The following is an 18,803-nucleotide window of genomic DNA, read 5'->3' on the forward strand; positions in this document are numbered from 1 at the left end:
TTTTTATATTGAAGTTCACCTGAATGCTTGCAAACGAGGAAAGGAATCCTATTTTAACCTTCGTATGGGTGAGATAGAAGGGTAAGCGGTCTGCAGTATGCCAGGTTAGGCTCTGGTTTTAGTGACAGAAATATTTTTATCTTCATAGTGCCAATAAATTCTTAATCCCTGATGGTTGCTCTTAGTTAACCTGCTACTATTGTCAGAAGCAGGTGGCTCAGAAACCCGCTTGCAGGTCTTGACACAAGTCGTGGCGTCCAGCTTTAGCTGACTTGCTGCGGCTTGCATGGTGGTATGACCACAGGGGGAAAATCACACGCTTCTCTTTGCTCATTTGCACCACGAGTCACTGTGCTGAGAATTCTGAAATAAATAAGAGGCTCTCTAAGCTCTGTCAGAGATGTTTCTTTTTATTGGGGTGTAATCTTCAAAAATTTATGAAGGATTTTGGAGTTCTGCTGTTAAGAATCTTAACGATGGTACCTTTGGGGTATTTGGTTTCTTTAAAAAAAGCTTTGTGAAAGACAGAAACGTACTGCGTTATGTTTCTTAGAGGTTGCCAGGAGCAAGTATAAAATCAATCTATTTGTTGCAGGTCCATTCTGCAGTGTTTATAGTACGTATTACAACTCAAAATACAGTCTCTCTTAAAGTAACACACTGTAAAGTAAGAGAACATCCACACGAGTCAGGGAGAACTGAATAAACTGGCTTCAGTGCAGAACCGAGTCTTCCCAAGGGTCTCCACCCCTTTCCAAGACATGCTTGGAGGGCTGGGAGCATTGATGGGGCTTTTGTAGATGGAGCATTACCTGTGGTGTTCATGCAGACAGCTGTATAGGTAGTCTCATTGCTCCTTTTTCTTTCTTTCCCCATAACTTTAATCTCTCCCTGTAAAAATTGCCTACAAATTTAACAATTGCTGTTTCCTTTTCCTGAAGAAATGCAAAGTGCAATACTACTGTTGACGTTGTATGATGCGATCAGAAGCATCTTTATGTTTTTTGTTGAGAGGGTGAGATCTTACAAGAATTCTTGTTGCGTAGTTTGGGGGCTACACTACCACTCCTCCTCCTCCTCTTCCTCATCCCCCTGTTCTGTATCAAACCGAAATGCTGTTTGATAGCACTGTCATTAGTTTCAATGTTTTAAAAAAACCCTTCTGCTCGTTACCAATAAACAAAAATACCACTCTTATTTTCTTCTTTTGACTTTGCTTTAGGGTACCGTGTTTATTTTGCAACCAGCAGGGTTATTTTTATGATCAGCCCTGCCTTTTTCTCCGAAAAATACCTAATGGTGTGCATGAAATTTTCTGGCATTTTGTAACATGTTTATTTCTTGACTTCAGATTTTTTGTTGTTTTAATAACTACGGATTGCTTAACTGATCAGAAAAGAAGAGGGGAAGTGCTGCTTTTAATAAAACTCTGAGATTGTCCAGTGATAAGGAAGCTCAGTCTGTGTGCCACTTGTGCCATACTGGAGACGAACGACAAAACTGAGGCTTCTCTTATCCTGTAGCAGCAGATTCACAGCTGTGTTTTCTTAGAGGGAAGAAAAAACAACTAACTCTTACTAAAATAGAAATGAGGCAACGTGTAAAGTAATTGTAGCCGTTCAGCATGTTCTCCGTGTAATGGGAGTATCTTTACGTCGTGTATGTTGGCCTCCTTCTGGAAGGTGGAAGTAAAGTTTTGTCTTTTTCTGTTAACAGCCTAAAATGACTGTGTGAAGTCAGTGGAATAAATGGCGTCCAAAGTAACTGATGCTATAGTTTGGTACCAGAAAAAGGTAAGCTTTCTATTTGTTTTTATGGTGGCTTACTAACCCCCTAAAAGTTGGCTTATTGCATTTTGTGTGTGAAGTACATGTATAATAAATACAAAATCCTACTGCATTGTTGGTCGGCGTTGTATGTGTGACAGTGACTAGGTTGAAGCTTTTCTTCCAGAAGTTAATAAATACCTAGTGGCCATACCTTACGGAGTGGAAGAGTTTTTGGTCCATTTTGAAAACCCCTCACCTCCTTGGATACTTAAACTGTGGAAAAAAGGAAAGAAATTTTTCTTTCTTGGTATGATGTTAGTTGAGGTACTCGTGAGGAGAAAGCTGCCACTCTAGCATGTAAAAGAATCACTGTATTAAAGTAGAGAGAAAGAAAGAATTACAACATTTTCTGCTAGTATCAAGGATCTGTGTAATCCAAAGCCAAGTGAGGTGGGTTAGAGCTCTTTAGAAGTCAATTAAAAAACAAAAACAAGTGAGGGAGCAGGAAAGAGGAAAAAAAAAATAAAATAAAAGGTCTCATTTGGAGATACATAATTGTGAGAAACTCTAATGGTGTATTTTTTTGGCTCATGTTTGTACATAGAATGTTGATGTCTCTTCCAGATTTATCATTTTGATGATTTCAAGTTACCATATTCTCTTGACATTCATATGCCAGTTAAGTCTTTTTAAAAAAGCTGAATTTTTTCCAAGTTTTGAGATATGCTTCTGTATTAAGATAGAAATTTAAGGTGTGATGATTTTATAGCATTTTGCCTTGGCTCTCTGTGCTTTATTAAGCTATTTCCTTGGACCTCTAGCTCTCTTTTTGACAGTATGCATCATATCCTTAGAATAACGGCACTGGTCTTCGAAATAAAAATTTTGGTTGACTTCTATTTCAAACAACTATAACTTCTAGAAATCTAACAGTACAGATGTGCTTTCCTGAGGTCTTTTCAGCTGTGAATTAAAGGTGCAATTGGAAAAGCAGAAAAATGAATTCTGGTTGCTTAATTTGTACAGAATGCTTAACTAAATATTAAAAATTTGAGAATCATTAGAATTTAATGAGGATTGTTCTGTTTTTGTACAGTGTACTCTCTACTTTCCTCATTCAGGCTTCAGAAAAAGTATTTTTGCCTATATAATGAAGACTATGTAGGAAGGTTAAAGTACAGCCAGCCCCTCTGGCTTCTCACCAGTAGCTAGCATCTCTTTAATGGTCTGATGTAGACTTGTAGCTATGAACTTTTTAATTCTTACGTTAAAGAAGTCAAAAAGTGTATCGCTGAACTTCGAAACTTGGCAAAGTTTGGGAAGTGCTGTTGTGTGGCTTTCCTTCTCAGATTCACTTACCCTTTTCAATATGTACAGAGGTAGTTGGAAATCCTTTATAATATGCTGTGGGTTTTGTTTTGTTTTGTTTTTTACAAAGACTTGTAGGATGATTTTTAGGAATATTTAATCTAACAAAATTCAGTGCAGGTTCTCATGAAAGGGACAGGTGATGCTTATTACAAAAATCTTTAAGTAAGCAGTAAGCTGATTTTACCTGCTTCTATGTTCTCTCATAAATTTCATTCAATCAAACTGTTGCATGCAAAACCACCGAGTTGTGTGCCTGAACGGCCAGGATCTCATGTGCAATGCTAGAGATGCTGGCTATCAGATCCCTGTCATGTCTCTGAGGTTTTTGGGTTGGTGGTGACAAACTAGTCTTCGGACAGATCGTTTATGTGACTCAGCTTGATATATAAAGTGGTCATTTGATGCGAGCAAGAGTCTGAAGTCTCTGTAAATCTTAGGTGAAGTTCCTGCATGGTGTCTGTTTTTTGTGGTTTGTTTGAAATGCACGTCTGTGGTCCTGTTGGACACACAGGAGAAGGAATGCCATATGTGATATGCTGCAGCTTTCCACCGTCCTGATTTTAGGAACTCAGGAGCTTCTGCTGATGAGTCACTGAGCTGCGAGCTTACAGAGAGCAGAGCAGGCCTTCTGGTCTTGATATAAACAACCCAGTCCTCATTCTTGCTGTTCCCAGGAGACTGCCTCTGACAGGATACCTCATTATCAGCACAGGTCATTCTTTTAACCCTTGTTCTCTTGTTTTTTTATCCATTGATTTCACACACGTGGTTCCACTTACTGCATTCATACCAACGTCAATATTTCCTCTACAAGTCTCTGCAGGTTTTTTCAGAGGTTTGCTCAGCCAGAAATTGCGAAGTGCCTTTATGGCAAGGAGTTGTGATGAGGTGACTACTGTTACTTCGTGAAAGACTGGGCTGTCTCCGGGTGAGAGAAGGTCTTGCATAGACCAGATGTCAGTGTTTTCCACGGTGTGATCAAAATTTAATTGCAACCTGCATGCAGTCAGGAGTCTGCTAAATGAGCAGGTCCCTGCTTTGCTGCTTTCAGAATGAGGGAGCGGGGTCTTATTTTCAGACAAATGTCCTTGCTTCAGAAATGTTGCATCTCATGCAAATGTTTGTACTAATTAGCTTGTTATTTCTGGGCCCAGTTCAGTGAAAGCTCCCCTGGATCAGGCTGATAACTCCCAGAACTATTTAACTTTGCTGTGTGTGATCCTTTCCTGGGAGAATCAAGGAATTTTTGCCCATATATATTTTTTTCCCATCATTTACATGTCATAGTGTTTTTTTTTCACCCCTATGGATCCACTGTTTGCACTTAAGATTTCAAAATAGGGAATAGGAAGAGCTGTGCTAGTGGCAAGTGGGTCCCAGGCATGTTTTTGTCCCTTCTGATATGTTCCTGTTAGGTGATTGCTTATGATGACAAAATCCTGAACTTGGTGGACTCTGAGCTCTCTCAGTTTTAAAATTTTACTTCATATTCGTCGAAGATTTTCCACTTAGCTTGCTTTTTAAATTTGCTGATTCCCCATTACTGTAACTGAAATTGAAAGAAGGGAGGAATCAATACTTAGCTCATGCTAGCTGTAAAACGTTGCTTCTGGGCCAAGAGAGAGCCAGGGTTGCAGTACTATTGATCAAATTAGTATGTCTTGCCTATATGATAAAAAGTGGAAAATAAAGTATTATTTTTTTTTTCAGATAAATGAGTTATGCAAAAATCCTAATAAAGAATATGAAGAATTTAGAATATTTGTAGTCAAACATAAAGAAGTAAAAATGTATTTGAGTAGGTAGAGACTTAATGAGACTTAGATGAAATATTGAACAGATCGTTTACTCCTTGTTTTGTTTTCAGTTTGGATACTACTTCACACTGTATTTTACACTTCTTTTTTTATTTCACACTTTCTATTTTTCCCATACTAAATTACAAAGGTCTGTTGTCTTCGCAAAAGTAAGGCGGTTTTATATTTCTGTAGAGGAAAGAGTAAAAGCAGCTGCACTCTTCCAACCCTACTTGCACGCAAGTTTTCCAGACAGCAAGCACAGAAGTAACTTTACTCATGTGAGTCATTCTATTGTCTGAAATTGAGCTTCTCACACGAGGATGATTTAGTTCTTTAATGGTTTGAAAGGTCAGACTTTTTATTACATAAACTTGTTTATTGCTGTTGCAATAGACGGAGTCTGCAATGGTCTTACAACAGTCTTGCAGACTGTAGTCTGCAGTTTTACAGTGCGTGGGAGCTCTTGATTACTGCCTTGTAAAAATACTTGGTTATTTTTAATTGGGCTGTAGGATTTGAGATCGTGTATGACACCAGTTTGTTATTTGAGACGTAGGACCACATGGACGTAGCTTTACTGCTTCCAGCGACAGCTCACGTTTCCCAGCTGGTACAAGTACTTTGAAATCTGGACAGATAAATCCTGCTGGATGCAGGCTGACTGGGAAGAAAGCGATATAAATTAAACCTCTGCTGTGTTCCTGTACGTACCGAGGAGCGCAGCGCTGAGATGTTCGTGCGTCTTGGTGAGGTCAGACAGGGTTTGCCAGCTCCTTTTGAGTACGTGTCTGCTGCACGGGTTCCTGCAACAAAATGGGTGTGGTGAGGGTGTCTGGAAAGGATCCTTGCTTTGATCCCTGGCTGTTCCAAGCAAGTATTCACATATGTGTACTTCGGTAATAAATATCCCTAGGATACTGTGTGCCTATCAGGATACTGACCTTGCTTCAGGTTTGTGATTGAATGTTATGGAGAAAATGGTCATGATGTTTCCTCGTGACTTGCTCTAAGGAACCTTCTTGGGCAGGGGGGTTGGACCCGATGATCTTTTGAGGTCCCTTCCAACCCCTACAGTTCTGTGCTTCTGTGATTCCTCAGGAAAAAAGTCTGGCCCCCAAGTATTTTAAAAGATTGTCAGTAGCTGATGCTGTACCTCTCTGGTCGTTCAGTTCCTTTTGTTAAATAAGTATTTGAAGTACTGCCTCAGTAACAGAACCTCATGTTAAAAGTAATAAAATCAATAATAATCTAAAATACCACTTGAAACTTAAACTCTTTACATTCATTTATTATAATACTTTTAAGGCTTACAGATAATTGTAGACGTGCAATTTCTGGTCTGGTTTCAAATTTGGTGAGTATATGTAGGGTAAAACCAGAAATTTACCCTTAACAGCTCTTTGATTCTCAGTGCTCACAGAAGACTCGCCACTAAAATGGGGAGCTGTACACAAATTTGTTAATCATGCTGCTGGAGAAAATTAAGATGTTTCTTCTCTGGGGGCTCTTTGTTGGTGAAGGCAGAGTAGAACTTAATGAGGCTGAATCCTGCATCTGATTGCATCTCGCTTAACTTTGCCAATGGAGCTTTGTGCTGCCCTAGGTGTCCTTCGGGTACTGCTGTTAAAGGGCACAATAAAACAAATTAGATGTTTTCTCTGTCATGGTTTTAAAGGGCAAAATTAGAGTTCTAATTGCATTAGGACCTGTAATATTTAGTGTTTTACAGCTCATTAGTTTAAGATTATGTTTGACAGCTTAATAAAGAAACAAACAAATTATATCATACCCTGAACCACCTGATTTCCTTCTTGGCACTGAATCCCTGTGATGCATTAGTGACCCTAGAGCTGAAAACAATTTTCGCCAGATGGTGTAGGTATATGGCTGTACTTCTGAGGACTTTGGATGTTGAAATTACATCAGCTCGAAAAGGTCAGCCTTGGAGTGCCAAAACTTGACAAGTACCGGAGCTGACTGTTTTTGAAAGTGATATCCCCTGGGCTCAGTGTTGGGGCCAGTTTTATTTAATATCTTTATCGAGGGCCTTGATGAGGGGAAGTTGGTGAGTTTGCAGATGACGCCAAACCCTCGGTGAGTTTGCAGAGGACACCAAGTTGGGCAGGAGTATTGGTCTGCTCGAGGGTGGGAGGGCTCTGCAGAGGGATCTGGCCAGGCTGGGCAGATGGGCTATGTCCAAACACAAGCTAGCTAAATACTGGGTGCTGCCCTTGGAGCACAACGACCCCATATAGGATTATAGGGTTGTGGAAGAGTGGCTGGGAAGTTGCCTGTCAGAAAAGGACCTGGGGGTGTTGGTTGACAGCCAGCTGAACATGATCCAGCAGTGTGCTCAGGTGGCCAAGAAGGCCACCAGCATCCTGGCTTGTGTCAGGAATAGTGTGGCCAGCAGGACCAGAGGGGTGATTGTCCCCTTGTACGTGGCAGTGGTGAGATCACACCTCATGTACCGTGCTCAGCTTTGGGCCCCTCACTACACGAATATAATGCTCAAGGGTGTGCAGAGGTAAGCAATGAAGCTGGTGAAGGGCCAAGAAAACCAGACATCTGGGGAGCAGCTGAGGGGGCTGGGGCCGTTGAGTCTGGAGAAAAGGAGGCTGAAGGGAGACCTCATTGCTCTCTACAACCACCTGAAAGGAGGCTGCAGTGAAGGTGTTGGTCTCTTTTCTCAGGTGACAAGTGATAGGACGTGAGGCAACAGCCTGAAGTTGTCCCAGAGGAGGTTTAGACTGAGGCTGAGGAAGAATTTCTTCACAGAGGGGGGGGGGTAGGCATTGAGCAGGCTGCCTAGGGAAGCGCAGTCACCTTCTGTGGTGGTTTTACCGTGCTGGGCAGCTAAACCCCACAACCGCTCTCTCACTCCCCCTCCTTTAGATGAGGAGGGGGAGAAGTAAAGCAAAGAACAACTGATGGGTTGAGATAAGGATAATTTAATTAAAGGGAAATAATAATAACAATTAAATAAAGACTACCATGAACTAAACAATTTAACTAAGGGGAAATAAAAAGGGAAAGGGGAGAAGGGAGGGGAAAAGGGAAAAATAAAAAGAAGGGAGGAAAACAAACAAACAAACAAAATGAAGGCTATGTGGAAGTGCAGAGGAAAGAAATTACTCTCTACTTCCCACAAATGAGCGATGATTGACCACGTCCTTGAAGCAAGGCCTCAACGCACGCAGCCGGTGTTCGAGAGGAGGACCGAGGTCTTCTCAACGAGAGCCCACCCCTCCCCTCTTCTTCCTGTTTCCACCTTTTATTGCTGAGTGTGACACCACATGGTATGGAATATCCCTTTGATTGGTTTAGGTCAGCTGCCCTAGTGATGTTTCTCTCCTCACTTTTTGCCCACGCCCTAGGACGGTTAGAGAAAGGCCCAATGCTGTGCCACTGCTGCTCAGCAGTAGACACAACACTGGTGTGATAACACTGCTGTTCCAGCTACAAGTACAGAGTACGGCACTGTATGGGCTGCTGCCGGGAAAGTTCCAGCCAGACCCAGTACACCTTCCCTGGAGGTGTTGGAGGTGTGTGGATGTGGCATGAAGGGACATGGTTTAGTGGCGGACTTGGTGCTGTTAGGTGATGGTTGGCCTTGGTGATCTTAAGGGTCTTTTCCAACCTAAAGGACTATGTGATTATGAAAGCACTGAGAGGAAAAATACATATTTAGCAAAGCTGTCTTCTATGCAGCACTGAAATTGGGTACTGAAGTTGTCAGCTGACCAAAAAGTGGGGGTTTCTTCAGCCCCTTGTTTTAGTGAGGCAAATCTTGTTTGGGAGTCTCATGCAGGGGATTCAGAATCACCCAAAACTACAATGTGGTTGTACAAAGCAGTCTCACATCTTGCCTGGCTACTGGCTCCCATGCCTGCTTTGCTTTCCCACAGACATCCGTGCACTTCTCTGGCGACTTTGGTCAGGGACCTAAACCAGTTAAAACTCAGACTGAAGGAGCTGAACCTGTCTGTGAGAGAGCGAGCTGCAAACCCCTCTGTTTGTAACAGCAATTCTCAAATTGTTCCGCTATGCCTCGTGAATCTATAATCTAGCATTTTCTTTTCTCTTCCTGAGAGAACTGAATTATCTTTCAACCACATACAAGAATGTGCTGGCACAAGGCAGGGGCGCTGTGGGAAGTGGAAATAATCAGGGGCGTAAGGGCAGTGCTGTTACAAAATCAGAGTGGCAGTGCTGGTGAAGCTGCTGGATTTTCAGTGGTCTTCAGGGAATGAAACTGAGCAACGAGGCTGTCAGAGTGGTTTTCTTTTCCCAGTTATATCTCAAGGCTGTTTTGTTTTGTGCAAGTACATAATTGTAAGAAAAAATATCGACCTCTGTCCAGCTCAAGTGAGACACAGCACTTAGGATGCTATGTCCAGTTTTGGGCTGCCCAGTGCAAGAAAGGCATCTATACACTTTGGGAAGCTTGGTGGAGGGCCACCAAGATTGTCATGGGGCTTCTTGTCTTCAGAAGAGAGGGCAAAGGGGAGAGCAGAGTGCTATTGCAACTGCCACCTTGGGTGGATGTGGAGAGGATGGAGCCAGGCTCTTCTCAGAGGTGTGCCGGGACTGTATGAGGGGCAATAAACACAAGTTGAATTGGGGGAAATTCTCATTAGGTGTAAAGAAAGAAAAATGTTTACCACGAGGGTTGCCAAGATGGAATCCCAGAGAGGCTGGAACTTGGGAGGTCTTCACATCTTCCTTGGGTGAGCTCCTGAGCAACCTGATGTAACTGGAGCTGTTCTGCGCGATGTCCTCCAGAGGTTCCAGCCTCTGTGGTTCTGCAATGCCTTCAGTCAGACAGCTGAAGATGAGTAACGTGCCGATGAGGGGTTGCACTGTGCTTTAGCAGCAGATGGAATCCCGTTCCGTTTGTGCTGCTGTTTTGTTTGTGCTCAGTAGGCATTTAAGCCACAGAAATGGGATCTAAAGCTACCTCTGGCATCCAGCGTACGTCACGAGGAAATGGCTTAGGCTAGCTGTTGGTCAGCCCTTCAGTGGAGTTCCAGCTGCCAGCTGTTTCCAAATATTCTTACACATATAATTTTATTTAATTGTGAGATGAAAAAAGAAGGTTTCATGCTTTTAGTAGATAAGCCAAAATCAGTAAACCTCTACTGAGGACAATAAGTAAGGCTGGCTGATGTTAACAAGAATTAATTTATATTGACAGATGCAGAAAAAGCATTGGTACGTAGTTGATCAATGTTCTCTCCAAGAGAAATAATTACACTGCTGAACTACAGGATTATTGCCTTTGCTGCAATGTGGATCAGTTCATGTAATAAAAAAATGGGGTTTAAAATAACTTTTAATAAATTTGTTCTGTGCTTTGAGAAAATAATAATAATAAAAATATGATATTCATAAATATATACTTCAACATGAACTAAATATGAGGCATTTTAGTTTTTTAATATGAATATTACGTGCATAGAAATGTATACATCAGTTAATATTAAAAACATTCTGATACAGAAGTTAATACAATTTTTGAAGAATGGTGACTGTAAAAAGTAATAAAAGTGCATTAGCCAATAAGTTAATCCTAAATATTTTACTAAGGTGTTAAAGACTTAATTTCCTTGGTAGACAGACCAAAGCAACTTTGTTCTTTTATTCTCCAATTTCTCTATCTCTTATCTTTTGGATTTGTAATAGTATTATAATATTGTTTATCAAAACGTGTAGAAGTTTTAAAGGACAAAGCTTTAGCATGCAGGTTTCATTCTGGGTAAATATTAAAGTTTTAAGATCCAGCAGGGAATGCTATGTATTCTTCGGATTATAATCTTTGCTAGCCTGCTTTGTCATAAATTATAAATGTCTCCTGAAATATTGATCAATTCCATTAGAATCAGAAGGCTTTGTGAGTATTGGGCTACATGTTGATACCATCACTACATTAGCTTAAAGTGAATATCAGTGTCCTTCACAAAGCTCAAATTCGGTCTCGATGCAAACGTGGCCTATTGATCAGCTTCTTATGAGACAGACACCGGGAAGAAATAATACGCAGTGCAGACCTTCTGAGTAGTGAGCTTTATATGAAATCAGAATTAGCTGGTTTTGGTAGCTTAACTTATTATTTAAGCTAATTGCTGTTATTTGTTATAAAAACAAACCATGAAGATGTCAAATTTTAGATAGGTAAGGAAACATGATCAAATGCTTTCTGAGGTATTTGATTGGGAAGGAAGAAGTGCAATTGTTTTAGATAATTTCAAGGTGGACACATCCCCAGCAAATGTTAGGAGGGGACTGCACTTAAAGGTTCTCAAAATTATTTATACTTTCAGGAAAGAGCTAGCTTTGTCAGGTGAGTTTAGTTTATTTTCCTCAAAAAGGGGGAAGGAACTTGTTTACTTGCATAGTTTAATATCCCCTGTCAAGTCACGTACCAGTGTATGTATATAATTTCTTGACAATTATGAGGTGGGAAAAAACATTTTTTTTTAGAGCAGATCTGTTTTAAAATGTATGACTCTGTTAATTAAGGATGCTACCCCACAAGTTTATTGTTGCTTTTCAAATTACACAACCTAGCTGTGCTCACATGAGATAGTGCAATTTAGAAGCAGTAATTACCTATAGTACTTCAAAGTTTAGCTCATTTTGTCATCTCTCCTGTTGCTGAGAAAGGTTTGAAATATATGAACACATACGTATAAATGTGGTTTAGCGAGTCCAATGGATTTTGATGTTTTCAATAAGTTTTCACCATAAGAAACATTTTTTTTGGAAACTGGAATAGTGGGTTATGGATCATTTTCCCATTTAAATAATTTAAAAAAATGAGCTAAAGTATTTCTAAAAGAATCTAAAAGCATTAAAAATGCGTCAGTCCCTTCTAGGTGGAACTTCTAACAGGCCACCCACACTTTATTTTTTTTTCTTAATGTCTCTCTGGCTACACCTGAAGCAATGCTTTTCCATTGTGAAAGAACACTGGCAGGATTTTCAGTCTTTGCATGTAATCCCTTATGTGCCGCAACTTGCAGCAGCTGCGTGGAGAATTGCTGTTAACTCTGCAAGTACACAAAGGAGCAGAATTCCTTTCATCTTCTCAGCTGGGCCTTCAGTGAGGCAAGGTGTCTTGGTGACTGAACATTTTAGAGGTAACTGATCTGGATAGGATCTTGGCACTGAGGAAGCCTGTGATGCATGATTAAAACGAAATTTGTATAAAAGAACATCTGCTAGTTGATCCACTTCTGCTACAGGTAGGCTGTACCATAGTTTATTCTACTCATAGCATATTATCAACAGGTTCCTGCAACAGGGAGGGTACTGCTGCTGATCCTTGGTGATGAAAGATAACTTGAATTAACAGGTTATTAAAAAAGAAATCCAGGAAGACTTTTTTTTTTTTTTTTTTTTTTTTTTTTTTTTTTTTTAAGGTTAATTTGCTTTCTGCCAAATCCTTAACAACCAAACAAAAAGCTATAGAATACAAACTAACTTCACTTTGTGATCCCTTTTGATTATTTAGATATTTTGTAAATTAGAATAAGTTTCTGTGATAAAGCTGATTAAAATTAGGATAATGTTTTATATTTTGCTTAAGAAAAAGAGAAGCCCAGTTGTAGACCGGACCAATGGACTGAAAATACCAGTGACAGACTATTGTACAAATAGTCTTGCACAAAATCTTGAACAGATTATAAAAGCATTAGTTGTTGTACAGTTAACTTGGATTGGAAGTTAAATTGGACAGTTTGTAGACTCTTACACTTCTTTGAGGGATACTGCAGAACCTGTGGGTATAGTGGACAAGAAAGTCTGGGCAGGGTTGGTAGCTTCAGGCATACACAGGTATTTGAGTGAATTTGGGCCTTCCCATCAGCTTAACGGGTACGGGCACAGGAAACTTCAACACCTACAAAACCCTGGGGAGAGCTGCATATCGATAGAAAGCTTGCTTTGATCAAGTTTTCTGTATATTTAAATTTTTCATGCTGGAAGTGTGAACAGTCTTATCTCTAGAAGCTTCTTCATTTCATTTGCCTTTAGAAGTTGACTTCTTTGGCGTTGCTAGATGTTTGTCTTTTAGGTGTCCTGCAGATACTCACGGTTTCAAACAACTGCTTGAATAACAAAGAGCCAGAGCCTGCGTGTAAGCATCTGACAACTTTATATTTAGATTTAACAGGAAACATAATTTAGATGGAAATACTTGTAAATCAAAACTCTTTGAAGATGGAATTGACTGGTGTTCTTGATAATTTTAAACTGGGAAGGTTTGCTAGGATTAGCTTACATATTTGAATTCATTCGTTCCATTTAATTTGTAGTCATTCATTTTTTTTTTTCTCATGTCTGGTAATTATTATATGTTATAACTTGGCTTGTCACTGAAAAGCTCTTTCCAGTGAATCGTGCAAGATGTGTCCTACCAAAATTAGACACATTTTCCTGATGTAAGCTAGCAGAAAATGAATGTTTGTTTTTCACTTGCCTTTTCTGTCAGTAACACTGGTTCTACTAATTTTTGTTTAATGTGGGAAATGAAGGGTGCCAGTATGATACTTTGTAAGAGCAGCTTTGTTTGCATGTATTCCTTCTGATACGTTTGCAACAGAAGTATCGATGGGTACTTATGCAGGTGGAGAGAAAGGAAAATGAATGTCAGGTACAAATGTGATGTGCTGAGCACACGTGTGCACTCCCTAAAGTGGCTCTAAAACTTCGTTACAGCACAAAAAGGTGAAATTATGTAGATAAAATAATTTATGAGGGATTATAATGACACTTGCTCTCTGTAATTATCCCTTTAACTCTTTTCAGGTTGCAGCACTATGCTTTATCTAACAGCCCCATGTTCAGATTTTAATAATTAAAGTAGATCAGAAGAGACTGGCCAGATCCACTAAAAGCTGAAAAAGAGCATCTTTGTGATTTTTTTTTTTCTCTGATTTTGACTCCTGCTGAAATAATTACTTTATGGAGTAATGTTAACAGAAAAACATGAATGGAAAAATCCCTACTTCTTGTCTTTTTTTTTTTTTTTTTTTTGAGACAGAAGCTGCTGCCTAGTCTTGAGGGAGAAGAAATGTTTGCAGGAAAATATAAGTAAGCCAAATTTCAAATTGGTCGACTTGCTTGCCTCAGATGTCTTCTGAAATCTATCTCCCGGAATTCCTTTAACAAATGACCTATTATTTGTTTGCAAGAAGAACGCTCTTTTAAAGACCCTTTCAACTCTAAAAACCAGTACCAGCTATGAATGGAATGAGAAATACAGAGTTTGCTTTTCAATTTTATTGGCACAAAGGCACCCCCATTTGTTTCTTGCATAATCGAGTGGGAGACAGACTTTTCTGTCTTTGTAGAAAGAAAGCTTTTTTGGAAGCGAGGGGGAAAGACCCAATATTATCCAGTACAGAAAACTCGCTCAGGAATTGCTCTTCTCAGTAAAGCTCATGAAAAACAGGAAGATCAGAAATTTCATTTAAAATGTATTTTGAGAAGAAGCCAGAGCAATTTGATATAAATGCCTGGGTGGAGTGGTTATTCAAGATATTGACTTTTTAATTGCTGGCAGATCTCCAGATGGAGTCAGCTCTTAAACTTCCTTTATTTTAATTAGTTTAATTATAGCAAGTGCTTAATCTGTCCAGTACAGTGCCTGACTTCCCCTTATTTTCCACAGTCTGTTTTTTTCTAAATGCCAGGTGCTAAGTATTTCTTAATATTACCAAAACATCAGTAGATTATTTTTTTTAACATTTTAAGGCAGTGAACTGAAAATTGTTTGCCTGTTTAGATCTTGTGAATGAAAAATACTAAGCAAATATGAAAATGGGCAATTTGGTTTACTATTCTCACTTCCAGTTTTAGACATGCCTTGGACTTTATATAAATTAGAATTTATAAATCTATAAATCAGATTTAAAAAGACATTGAAAAGAATCTATGAATTATTTTTTTCAATGGGTCAGATTTGGAGGCAGAGAACATGCCTCCAGACTGTCCTAATGATTGTCTTGGCGTGCTCTGACTTGCCTGGATATCTTTTTGTGTTTATTGCTGGATACAAGATTTTAGTCTTCATTGCTAAAGACTAAAATAGGAGAAGACAAATCAGAACAGCATTTTGGCATAATGTGTATGCACTTGTGCTCAGCTCTTTTGTGCCTGTTGCAGTTTGGGAATTGAAAAGCGAAGTTGTCTTCTCGAAATGGGGTTGGATTTAGGCAGGCTCACCCAAATACTGTGGGTGGTTCTCGTCAGGTGCTTGGACCAGGGACCATACTGGTTGTATCAACTCTCTTTATAGTCAATAAAGAAACTTTGAATGAGTTTCCCTCTGAACGTGCATCTGCCTTGCTCACACAACCCAAAAGTGATGTTGCACTTACCTGATCAGAGTTTGGTGATGGGAACTGATGGGAACCAAGCTTCAGGTGTCTAGCAGTTCATATGCGTGTGTATGTATACGTATGGAGAACTGCTGGGATGGAAAGCTTTAAAACTAAAACCTACATAGTAAAACAGATCATGGCTGAGAATTACCTAGGAGCACTAGACGTCAAAACAAGCAGATTGTCTTTGGTAAGTTCTTACAAAACTTGGATATATTGTCTCACACACTGACTTGTGGTTGTCACTGTATCCTACCTTCAGTCTTACAAATACACAGTTTTCTACACTGATGTGAGGAGGTTAGAGTCTAGGAGAAAACCAATTCCTTTGTACTACAAATTTTTGACTAAAATCTTGTCCACATTTAGACAAAACTAAGTTTTACAGAAAAGTTTCACAAGTAAATAGACTGGCAGCCTATTGAGTCTTTAAACCTTAGACAACTTTTAAGTAATGCCTGGCCTCGGAAAAAAAATAGCTCAGGATACAAGGGAAAGGTTAGTTGAGTTTTGGAATAGGTCTACTTAGAGCATTATTTATTTCATCAGTGATTCAGTGGGGAAAATGCTGTTTCCTGATATTCTTTGCACGCTTTGAGTATTCCCTGGCCTGTAATCTGGTTGCCTACCAGCCTGCCCCTATTTTTGTTGCTTTGTGGTCTGAAGAGATGAAGCTGAAGATAATGTGGCTGTAAAAGTGGGTGGAGTGGAACAGAAAACACAGAGGGAGGAAGCTTAAAAAAATAATAATAAAAAATGAATTGTAGGTTTGGCTTCCACAATACACATGCTGTGTTTTGCTTCAAGTTATCTGACAGAGCTGTTGCACTGCCAGTGCCATGGGTCAGTTGTGTGGCAGCGTGGCCTCCTCCTGCCACCTCGCACGAGGCCTCTGCCCCAAAGGAGTTACACGCCACCTAGATCCCCTCCTCTGAGGATGGGGTGGAGAAGATCGAGATTTCTCCCTAAGTAAGTCTCCCCGATGAAATAACCTGTTGTCTTCATGCTTATCTTACTGAAGGCAGATTGATTTTGTTTGATCAATGTCATTTAAAACCTAATCTAGATTTTTTTTGTGTTCTTTCTAGATTGGAGCATATGATCAACAAATATGGGAAAAGTCAGTAGAGCAAAGAGAAATAAAGGTAATACTCTTACAGTATTTCAACTTTTTTTTGCTTGTTATCAGCAATGCTGTAATTGTGTATGCTGATGTAATTTACAATGTATGTGGTATTCTTTAATGCTACTGAAGTCAAAACAGACTTCTGGAGTGTAATCAAATCAAACTGGCAGAGTGTGCCCTATTTATTTAATATAACTAATAAATCTGAAGCACTTAAAGTTCTATAACCTTCTGTACCTCAGTACAGAGGTTCAATTATGTTAAATCATGGCTTATTTTCTTAGTACCTCTCTTTCACTCTTCTTTATGATGAATTCTAATGTCAGTTATCTGAGCTCTCCTTACTTTCAGTTAGTTACCTTATCCCTCCAGTTTACTTTTCCTCCTTTATGATGCTGTCATTGTTTTGTACAGTTTATTAGACTGGTAAGTACTTCAGGCTTTGTTTCCATGAATAGCTTTTTTTTTTTCTTTTGCATTTTGGTTTAACTAACAGCGCCATCGATGCCCGCTGCATTGCTAAATTGTTCTGGGGAAAAAAATCAGTCATACATGTAATAGTTTTATGGATTGTGTATTATGCCATATTCTGTGATGTTAAAGTTAGTTTCATTAACGTATTCTTGCAATTAACCTTTTTTCTTTGATTACTGCGCACAAGAAGTATGAAATTATTGCATGAGTTTAAAGGCATTGTTGATTCTTAACATTAGTAAAATAGGCACCACTCCAGTTTTCCTGTGCTTTTTTTTTTCCTCCCATTGCTTAAATAGATAAATGGGGATTTGTTTTTATCATATGGAAGCTGCCACCGACCTGAAGTTTCCTGATTTCTGTACAAATTCTACAAATTAACTATTAAACGGGAGGTGATGATATTTCTGGAAGAAGTGCTTCTAACCCTGTTGTTTGAGTCTTGGTGATGCCGTACATCTGCACCTCCCTGGCTCTGCAGCGTGCCCCATGGGGTGACACGGGAAGCCAGGGAGGGTGCGGAGTGGCTGTGCTGAGCCTGGCCAAAGGCACCCAGGAGGCCCCCAGTGCTGCCTGTGCAGGGTGTGCAGCCCCTGATGGATTTGGCACCTTGGAGAAGCCCCAGCTGGCTGGGCTTGTGCCAGGCCACTTGGGATATGGGGAGCTGCTGAGCATTCCTTACTGGGACCGTCCTGCAGAGTGCAGCATGAGGTGGAGCTTTGATGAGCTCTGGTGTGTGCTTATGTAATTAGAAGACTATTGCACGAAAATTGCATCTTGTGGTACCCGGTGTCTGAAGCGTGCGTAGAGATGTGTTGCACAAATGTTCTTGATGTTGGTGCAACTAATTTCAAGCTCAGGCGTTAGCATATTGCTTTTTTTCAGTGTCCTCGCAATGACCATGAAAACCAATTGCCATAACGATAATTCCTGTAACTACTGTGTAATAAATTCGTGTAATTGATTGCGAATAATGTCTTGTGCCTATTAGAAAGCACTGGGTCATTGTCCAGTAATTAACAAATTAAACACAGTGGGAGAAACGATGCTGTCAATATGAGTTAATGTCGATGAATTTAGTATCATAAAGGTAACAGTGAAACAGACTGCAATATTCAGGTATTGTGCATTAGAGCTTTAATCTCAGAACTACCACAGTAGTGTTTCTAAATCGACTTCATTAAAAATCTTAGTATATTATTCTTGAGCAGAAAATTTGTTTCTAATAGTATAAATTTATAGTTTAGTTAGAACTACCATATTAAGATTAAATTTAATCTTTGTGCAAAAGAATTTTTACAATAACTATTTTAAAGCATTTTTTATTATATCAGGTAGCAGAAATGTGTTCAGTGCTGCATAAAAATTGTGTAAGTGAATTGAATGGGCCTGAGTAGTATGAAATGTGTGTGTATATATACTTTAATTAACCTTAGTTTGAAACACTGCTGTTTTCCACATACATTACAGAAATTTTGTAGCATATCAATAGAGTGGAGAAATTGCATCTTAATAAATGGACTTCTTTCACTGCATGTGGCAAAATGTAAAACCAGTTTCATTCTTGGACACTGAAAACATTTGATATTTGACCAATGGAATTTTTAAAGAATGTGTCACCATTGCTTTCCCTAAAGAAAGTGCATCGAGTTACACTTGACTTAATTTTTTGTAGAGTTTTTCTTTAAAATGAAAATGATTTTAGCTCTAGCGTAGCTATGAAATTGTTCACAGGACTGCGTACACTTCCACGGCATTATTTCTCCTAAGTTTTTGAGCTGGAGGATCCCTTCCTGAAATCAAGTGGCTTGATTATGCAAGATTTCACAAGAATCTATAGTTAGTTCTGGAATTATAATAATTCCTATTTCTAACC

The 18,803-nt window shown here is 39.4% G+C and overlaps 1 protein-coding gene across 3 annotated transcripts in view; it reads left to right on the forward strand.

Annotated features, from left to right (window-relative positions):
• Window positions 1-18,803, forward strand: part of PHTF2 (putative homeodomain transcription factor 2) — a 67,573-nt gene that overhangs the window by 10,075 nt on the left and 38,695 nt on the right. For all 3 annotated transcript variants that reach the window (XM_084506331.1, XM_084506333.1, XM_084506332.1), the window contains exons 2-3: window positions 1,717-1,793; window positions 16,416-16,472. In XM_084506331.1, the coding sequence (XP_084362457.1) occupies window positions 1,749-1,793; window positions 16,416-16,472 (102 nt within the window). In that variant the 5' untranslated portion in view covers window positions 1,717-1,748. The remainder of the gene's footprint in view (window positions 1-1,716; window positions 1,794-16,415; window positions 16,473-18,803) is intronic.

This window comes from Aythya ferina, assembly GCF_964211825.1.
Source record: "Aythya ferina genome assembly, chromosome: 1".
Lineage (NCBI taxonomy): Eukaryota > Metazoa > Chordata > Aves > Anseriformes > Anatidae > Aythya > Aythya ferina.